Below are 9,739 nucleotides of genomic sequence, written 5' to 3'. Positions count from 1 at the left end.
TGGCGGGTAACTATTGTTTAGGAGACTGGCATTCTTGAATGCAATTACATTAGGAAAGGAGATTTGTTTTTAATTAAATTTAATTAAATGCAATGTGTTGGTAGAGCAACATAGTTGTTTCTTGAGGGTTTAAAAGTGGTTTAAATGTTTTTCTTGTTATCAAAAAGTAGCATTCTTTTCAGTAGGCTTAAGTGTGAATATTTATTAACATCTATGGTTTACTCTTAATTATATAAAATGTAACAAACTGAAGACACCCAACATCTTATATTTTATGCAATAGTACTCTATTTTGTGATCAGTTCACTGACAATTTTTTATGTGTATATATATGATCAGACTAGAACTACATTTACTTGAATCCTCAGTTGTAGCATTCTTTGTGTCAGTGTCTGAAGCAAATTACCTCCTACTCAAAGATTTTGAGTGATGAATCTTAGCAGCGCAAGTTCCCTGAGATGTCTCCAATAATTAAAATATTTTCATAATAGTCCCAGGTCCTGTACTTAGAAACCAGCACTCTGAAGACAGTTAAATGGAAATGGTCCTTTGCAAAGATGAGTTTTCAAGGGGGCGTCCGCGATGGAGAAATCCATTCTTGCTTTTACTTTTTTTCCTCTTTTTTTCCCCCCTTCTGTTCATTCTGAAACTATAACTTGATGAATGTCATCAGGCCGTAATCCGTTTATTCCGTGTGGTGGTGGAAACAGAGAACTAGATATTTCATTTGGACTGAGTGAACCAGAGTCACTCTGAACCGAGCTCCCACTGCCATCAAACTGAGATATTTTCTTCTTGATCAGTTTTCTTTCTTTGGCTCGGCGATTCTGGAACCAGATTTTCACCTGTGATGTTATAAATTATATCGGATTAATTCAAAGTAGTGCTCAACTTTTTACAATAATAGTAGCAATGAAAATATAGATATCTTAAAAAAACAAACAAAACCAACAAAAACCCTCACCATGAAGAAGTTTCTTCTCATATTTAAGTGGAACCTCCTGTGTTCCAGTTTGTACCCATTGCCCCTTGTCCTGTCATTGGTTGTCACCGAGAAGAGCCTGGCTCCATCCTCCTGACACTCCCCCTTTCCATATTGATCCCCAGGAATGAGTCCCCCCTCAGTCTCCTCTTGTCCAGCTCCAGAGCCCCAGCTCCCTCAGCCTTTCCTCACACGGGAGATGCTCCACTCCCTTCAGCATCTTTGTTGCTCTACACTGGACTCTCTCCAGCAGTTCCCTGTCCTTCTGGAACTGAGGGGCCCAGAACTGGACACAATATTCCAAGTGTGGTCTCCCCAGGGCAGAGCAGAGGGGCAGGAGAACCTCTCTGACCTACTGACCACCCCCTTCTAATCCACCCCAGGTACCATTGGCCTTCCTGGCCACAAGGGCACAGTGCTGGCTCATGCTCATCCTGCTGTCCACCAGGAGCCCCAGGTCCCTTTCCCCTACACTGCTCTCTGATAGGTCATTCCCCAACTTATACTGGAACCTGGGGTTGTTCCTGCCCAGATGCAAGACTCTACACTTGCCCTTGTTCTATTTCGTTAAGTTTTTTCCCTGCCCAGCTCTCCAGGCTGTCCAGGTCTCTGGATGGCAGCACTTCAGCCACTCCTCTCAGCTTGGTGTCATCAGCAAACTTGCTGATAGTACACGCTATTCCCTCGTCCAAATCATTGATGAATATATTGAATAATATAGGCTCCAGTACTGACCCCTGAGGCACTGCACTAGATACAGGCCTCCAACTAGACTCCGCCCCATTGACCACGACTCTCTGGCTTCTTCCCTTCAGCTTGTTATTCTTCAACTGGAGCAGAACCATTGAAATTCTGTTGTATAAGGTGTGTTTGATTCAATAGTTACTGCATTTGCAGACTGCAGAGCTGTGCTTTCTGAGTGTGCTCTCCAACACAGGGATTTTTAGGAGATTGTTATCTTGAATTCCTCTAGGCTTTGTATGAACAAAGCTAAGATACCTGGGACCCTGCTTGGGAGGCTCTTTAGGACAGGGCTTCAATATGTACTTGATATGAATGAATGCAGAGCTGCTTTCCACAGAAGCAATGGATGCACTTGAAAATTTCCTGAATGGATAATCTTGGCTATATATATGTGTATAACAGGCATAAAAATTTGGCACCTTTATAAAGTGGATGTGAGCTGCTATGATAGGTGAAGTACCTGTGAATATAATAGCAAAAATAAATCCTGACTTGAAAATCAGAGGCTGGAAAAACTCCTTAAAATGTGCCAAAATCTAACTGACTGAGGAAGAATATGGCCTGTGGAAACAGTGGCAAAAAATTTGTAATAAATACATAGATATTGCACTCAATTGTTCTTTGAATGCTGAGTTTTTTATTTTCCTGGCTTACAGCTGAAATGTATCCAGTGCTCTGGACTTTTTTTGGCCACCATTTTGTGTGGCTGCAAGAAGAAATAAAATGGTGAATGTCATGACCACTGAGAACATAGCTGAGATAATGTTAAGCTGAACTGTTTAAATTCCAGCTGTCTAGCAAGCTGTTAGGCGCATAAGAGTAAGTACTTTTTCTGGTACAAATGAATTCCTATTGTTTAGTTACCCATAACTGCAGGTTTCTGTAAAATTAGCCTATTTATTAGTTTGTAGTTGCATAGTGTATTCTCTGTGTGTCAAATATACTCACAAACTTTTTCATGGTTGCCTTCGCACTACTTTTGGGTACAGAACGTGAATGCTGCTCGTGTCCTCAGGCAGTAACAGTGTCTGGTGAATGGGTGCGTACGAATGATGGATAGTCTCTGTGTACCTGTCTTTCAGATAGTCCCAGGTTTGCTGCAAGTTCTGACTTTCTCCGTATTGTAATATATCTGTTGCAGTGAAATTCCTTCTCTAATTCTAGTCTCTGATGATCTGTGTAAACAACTCGGTACTTTTCTTTTGTTCTTGTTTTACCTGTTTAAGAAAGAAGTGTTATTAGTATGTTAAATTTTATTTTCTATAGCATCATTCAAACATCTCAAACGTTTTACAGATGTTCATTAAACTACAGAGTACTTGCATGGGATTGTTTTGTGGGTTACAGCAAAGGAATATGAGGTGCAGAGTGAGTGTTGGTTATCATAACTGTCTTTCCCTCTTTATCTTACTCTCTCTGTAAACACACATTTAAATGTGACGCTCTATGTGAAAAACACCCTGAAGCATCTTAAATAATCCATAGCAGTACATAATTTGAGCTGGCTATATTTGAACTCAAAGAGGTTTCATTTCAGCACTCATTGAAGTGACTTCCATGTGTATGTGGGCATACATACACAGGGTTTCAAGACTGAAGTTCAGTCACAATTTTAGTTGTACCGTGTCCTAATTCTTTATTTGGGTTTTTAAAGATCACCTCTCTAACACAAAGAAATATCTAACTAGGAATGCCTTTTGGTTTCTTGTGCGGCCATAGGACATGCTTTTAAGTTCAATTATAACTTGAATTTATTTTTTCAAAAAGGTCCAGTCTCGCAAGATGCTCAGTGCCTGTAGAGCTATTACTGGGGGTACTCTGTGTGCTGAGATTCCCTTTCAAGTTGAACACACTTGGCAATTTGTAAGATAAGGCAATAAAATACGTGTAAAAGCATTTAGGTATTATCCTCTCTCAAATGTATAAAAGAAGTACTCTTAAATATATTGGATGAATACTGTTAAGGAAGCATTACTTGATGTTTAGAAGATACCTATCATTTCATGGACTTTTTAAAAACAATACTTCATGTAATAATACAGATCACTTTTCAACTTATTTGTTCTCCTTTGCACTTTCAAGAGCCAACTAGATAGTTTTCCTTTTTCTTCTGATCTTCCCAGGTTTTTTTTGATGTGAGTTTTCTGGGACAAACTGTAGGACAAAGACTCCTTTAAAGTGGTTCCCTAAAATCCATTGAGGTGTTAAGATGAAGCACACGCCACACAAAGGAGCGACAAGGAGATCTTATCAAGAACCCCTTTCACATTCAGAAACACAAGCCAATTGGTTTGGAATTTACAAGCCCTAAACAAATGTCGGACTCTTTCATCTTAGCAGAGGAAAAAAGGACAGAAATAGATGAAGGAATATTTTTTCCCTCAGTTCTCTCTAGTTTTGGATCAACGCTGAGGATAGACTGTGATATTTTTATCTGAAGGCTGGAGGTAGACATAGCTGCAGACATTTTGAAATATGCATAATTAAGGATGTTTTTCCAAATCCTATGGCACTTTGACTTCTAGTGTACAAGGTTTTTCTGACTAAATTTGCAGGACTAAAACAATTGTCAAACTAAGTTTACATTTTTCAGGGTACAAATTGTTGGCTTTGAAATATTTGCTCTAATGATAGTTATAATGTTAACAATAGTATAGATAGTCAGGTTCCTTGTAAACGAAAGGCTTAGAAGGTAATCTTTGAAAACAAGTTAAAATTCAACAGGGTTATTCCGGCTTCACTATAATCAGCAAATATAACCATGATTTGAAGGGGTGGAGAAAAGGAATAGTTTTCCCCATTCCCCTTGGTCATAAAATTCACAGAGCATTTCTTCTGAAGACAATAAAGCCAGGAGAAGGCCTCTTTATTTGCTGTGAAAATCATCACCCTTTCCGGCAATATAACTCCTGAAGAAAAGAGGGAGAAGGAAGAGACAAGACTGCATATCAAAGCGAAGTGAAGTGTTGAAAGGGTCTGTTGCCTCAATATGACAGATAGGCCTCAAAACCTCAGACAATGTAGCCCAGTGGAAAATAGATGTCACAACTAGTTTACAAAGCAAAATAAATTAGCATTAGAGCAGAGGCCTCACCTTTTTTCCTGCTTTTCTATTTTGCTTTCTGGCTATGTTTCTGCTGTGGTGTAATCTGAATTACTCGTACATCAATACTTGTTCAAACAAAGACATAAAATATGTTGACTGTGGTTTAAAAAAAAAAAGCTGATGCTGACAATGCAAAATATAAAAATAATATTGTACTTTGTTTAGTCCTCTTAAAGTCTATTCTCATGCTGAGAAGAGTCACTCCCAGATGAAGTTTCATATAAAGCTTTAAAAGATCTATTTTCTAGTCCCTGGTTTAGATACCTTATTTGCAGTAAGTTTCATGCCTTTAAGGCTTACTCACTCTCATAAAACACACATTTTACACTGTTGATTACAGAGATTTTCAAAGTGAATTGGTTTAAAGTTCTGCTCTCACAGAACTGAATCTGATAGGGCATTTTGTCATAGATTTTTAGTGAAAACAGGATCAGACTATAAGGGATTCTGGAGATGTTCTTTTTTTGATTTTGTTAGCTGGTCTGGGAAGATGTCTTTACCAAACCCACTTTCCATGTTTATTTTTGAAAATTTCTCATTGTCTGATATGTTTGTAATATCTGTGTATTTGAAATAAAAACAGGCTTGGTTCTGACTGTACAGTTACTGTATTTTAATAAGAGGATATACATAATGTCAAATCAAATATTATCAGTTGAAAGGACGTAGCACCTCAGTCTTTGTGATGGTGTTTCATCCTGAGAATTTACTTGGTCAGGTAAATTTTCATTTCACTTATCCTGCAATTTTATTTTTTGTATAAAATGTTCAATAGAAATATTTCATCATCACGCAGTGTATGTGATAGAGTCTAAATAGAGGGGGAAAAAATATCTCATTAACATCTTCTCAAAAATAATTCCAATTATCTTTAGGACAATTCTTCAGTAGGTTCCCTCATTTAAGTACGTGTGTTTTGATTTCTGTTATTCTGTGCTGCTCACATATGTTGACATGAGTACACACCACTAGTGAGGTTAAGGACATATGCATATTTATATATATACTTGTAAAGTTTAAGGCTGTGGTTCTGGAATTTTAGAGCAATGAACTGTACTAAGTAGTGATAATATTGAAGAAGAGGACCCAGTAGCTATTTTGATAGTGTGAATTAATATTATACGGTAAGGAAAAACAGAGAGCAAGTCTGTTTCAAAGAGAGGTTGTAATGGCATCAAGTAAGTTTGCTTGAGTTATCTTTTAGAGAAAGCATTGATAATATGTAGCTGCTACATGCCTTGTCGTTAATTGCTTGAGTTTCTTTTTTCCCAACTTTTTGTGTCAGTATAAAGTTTTTCCAGTTTTTACAGTTAACATTATTTTTAAAACACCCATGAAAAGCCAAATGTATTCAGTACTTTTCTTCTTTTGCAAAATACCACATTCTTGCTTTGCTCTCCTAAACCCTTTTTTTTAAGCTGGGTTGATGTCTCAAAGCTGTTTTTAACACTTCAAAGGATTTGGCTCAAGGAATGTGCAGCCTCAGGACATGTATCTATTGACAGGCCCTGATTCACCTGTCCACTATTGTTCATAAAGTATTTTGGAGTGTGTGTGAATTCTGTGCAAGTGCACTGTGCAAGTTCAGACAAGAGATGAATATAAGCACATCACTGCTTCTCTGAATTGCATATATATTTTATGAAGTTGAGCAAGGGTGTGAGAAACATTTCAGAGTCTTGCATGTCTGTGCAGTAAGTGTAAAACTAGGGTTTAGATTTTTTTAGCCTATTTTATTCTTAAAGAATGCTCACACGTTTAGAATTCAGTGACAACATGACAGAGGCACCGTTGCCTCATTGACATTCAGTAGTGTCAGTTGAATTTGGTCTACACGCAAGTCTTGCATCATTTCTACACCTGGAAATCTCCAATGATGTTAATGAAGTTACTGCTGATTTACATGAGTATAAATAGGGGGGAAAAAACAGACTATAAATCTGTCTGGCTTTGAAGACCTTTGTAGAGGCTCCGAGTGGAAGGATGAGATTGTGATATCTTAATGTTCACTCAGCATTTTATATTTAGTAACAATGGGAAAACAGTGTTTATCTGCTTTGTAACTAAGAAACAATTACCAGACTAATTTTGCTCTAGAGTAATAACCATTTGAAGGAGGATTGTGTCTCAAGCAGCAGTGCTGATGTTCTGTCTTGTGATTGCTCCAATCGTAATCGCTTTTCTTTCTTTAGAGCATTTTCTTTGATGCTCTCTAACACACACTTACTACTTTTAACCTTAACAATAGATTTAGCAAACCTTGCTACACCCAATTTACACCTTGGAAATATACATTGAGAAGTTCATCTGGCATGTAGATTGTGACAAAAACAGGCGCATCAACGAGTGATTTTTTTTTTTAATTGTGTAATTGTGGCAAGCTGCAAAATTCTGGTACGTGAGAAAAGTATTGTAAAACCGATTTGAAACTAAATGAAAAGAAGCTTAATTGATGAGATATGTGGTCTGCAAACAAAATAGCCTATGCTGATCATTTGAATCAGATTACTTCCCTAGGAATATTTCTTCTCACCTAATGAATCTAGGTAGAAAAATTAAAGGCACAGGAACAACAGGAGAAATTTGAATAATCACTAGAGTTGGATCAGAGGACATAATTTTCTTTAAAATCATTGAAAAGTCTGTAAAGATTTAAGAAGATCAACCTGATTTTATACTCATATTTACCTTGTGGCACGAAATTTTTGCCTGTAACTGTTAAATGTTGCTGTGTTAAATGTTCCATAACATTCTCAAAAGTGTCATGTTCTTAATCCAAAATGCTTTGCAGAATATTAGAACAAAGTTTCCTGGACTTGAGTGAGATGCAGCCATATCTGAACACAACAGCTTTTCCACTAGAGTAACCATATAAAGCCTTTATGGGATGAAAGTGAAACCAGTGCAAATTTAGTTAAAACTGCATTAAAGAGCAAAAGGTTAAATAAATGTCACAAATGACACACCAACCTGTGTGCTTCGAGTAAAGTTAATTATTTATAAGATCAGTGATAGCAGAAGATGCATTCTCAGGCTCAAGATGAATATATACTTACCAGTAGTGTTCACTTGCACTGTTTTCCTCATCCATTCGTAAGAGCTGTGCCTTTGGCTGTTGGGAGAGATTTGCTGGGCATTAATTGTGTCTACAGGCGGTAACCCCCCAGGTGCGGCAGGATGGAGGGAGCTGTAATCAGCAGAACTGTAGGAGACCTGTCCAGGAGACGAGCCATTGAGCTGGGCAGCAGCGACCGTGCTGGAAGGTCCTGGGCCGTAGGCGTTCCAGTCCTCCCGCTGTGGGCCGTAGTGAGATCCCCAGGTTCCCGCGGGCTGGCCATGGGTGTCCAGACTTGGCACATGATGATATCCCATGTAATCGGAGTAGGGTGGCGTAGACACAAAGTTTTGTGCTGTCAGGTTGTTGTTCCCTCTTGCAGATCCTGGATACATGCTGTTCTCTTTATCCAAGAGAGAGCTCACATACATGATTGTCACAGATTATTAATAATGTTGTCACAACATCTTGTTCTTCCGTATTTTCTTCCACTGCTTAAAAATAACTGTGTTTGGTTTTCTCTGATATTGCTACTCTGCTTGGAATCTTCTACTTCATCCTCCTTTATTATCAACTGTGCTACCAGGTGCTGGTGGTAATGGTTTACCAAGATCTTGTCTGACGTCAGCCTAACTGCCTGCCTCATAATTACATTTACATTCAAATGAAGGGCTGACCAACCCCACCTTTCTGCTACTTCTGGTGCTTTCTCTTTTACAGAACTTTTATCTATCCTATTACCCTTCCCTGATATCCAACAGCAATTCCAGTACTGTAAGATGATGCAACAGTTGCTTGCATTTGTCACTTGGTAAATAAACTGGTTTTTAAGACAAGACAGTGGTAACTATAATAGTAATTTTTGGTGTTCAGATGATTCTTGCCTGAAACGTTTAGTTTTGTGATGTGTTCTCAATCAACAAGTAAATCTGTTAGGTTCTTAATTTCTCAGATACTAAAAAAATAATATATTTTTTACTTCTTAAATTAAGGAAAACAGTTTGAATAATTGTAAGGCAATAACAGAATACAGAGCACCAATGTAAACTGCATGTCTTGAATATAACTGTTGCAAACATCTTCCCATGATTATTGATGTTTGTAAGCGGTTTACCAGCAGAGGAGAAATTCAGGCTGTAACTGTAATGCACATGTTCACACCCTCCCAATACAAATTAGAGATCCCTTCATCTACCAGCCATTGCAAACTGACACATTTAAAAAAGCAGGCAATAAATCTTCGTAACAAAGATGGTGCCAGAAGTCCAAAGAAATTGACTGTAAAAAGTAGTGAAAAAAATCTTTGATTAGGCCCAGCAATATTGTTGCTTTCTGTTTGCAGCTGAAGACAGCTTTTATCTGCCTGCAAGGCTGGGTTCTTTCCTCTGAAACTGCTGCCGGGTGGCTGTTTTCTATGGTGGCAGCTTAGGTGGGTGCAGTCAGCAGGGTTATCGAGGTGGTGGATCAGAACTGCCTTGGTGCTTTTCTGGAAAGCGCCTGACATGTGTGCTCTATAGGGCAATGTAAGTGTTCCCACTGAGAAAAGTTATTTTGAAGGTGGGTTTATATTTTGTTATTAAGATCTTAATATTAACATGGGAGAACTAACCTATTGCTTATGACTTGAGAATTGCCTCTCTATGATTATGATTTGTATGCTACAATTTGTAGAGTGAATTTGTTATATTTTTATCTTGGAGGATTTCTTTGCACTGAGCTATTTGTCAAGGGATATGCTTGCAAAAGAGGTGCAAATTACAATGAGTTGTTTCCCTTTACAAAGGCGTGGTTTTTCATTCAGTATGCTTTGTATTTTGACACTACTTGTATTCACACATGCCTTCTAATTCCA

At 38.0% G+C, this 9,739-nt stretch overlaps 1 protein-coding gene across 1 annotated transcript; it reads right to left on the bottom strand.

Moving 5' to 3' along the window:
• Positions 1-638: 638 nt before the first annotated feature.
• On the bottom strand, positions 639-8,318 carry CDX4 (caudal type homeobox 4; the record flags this gene model as incomplete). Its single annotated transcript, XM_082061693.1, has 3 exons — positions 639-845; positions 2,798-2,943; positions 7,889-8,318. 3 exons carry the CDS (start codon positions 8,316-8,318, stop codon positions 639-641), a joined length of 783 nt encoding a protein of 260 aa, XP_081917819.1.
• Positions 8,319-9,739: the final 1,421 nt, after the last annotated feature.

The sequence above is a fragment of the Streptopelia decaocto genome (genome assembly GCF_964273445.1).
Source record: "Streptopelia decaocto genome assembly, chromosome: 10".
In the NCBI taxonomy this organism is placed as follows: Eukaryota; Metazoa; Chordata; class Aves; order Columbiformes; family Columbidae; genus Streptopelia; species Streptopelia decaocto.
This window is presented reverse-complemented; position numbering and strand designations above follow the sequence as displayed.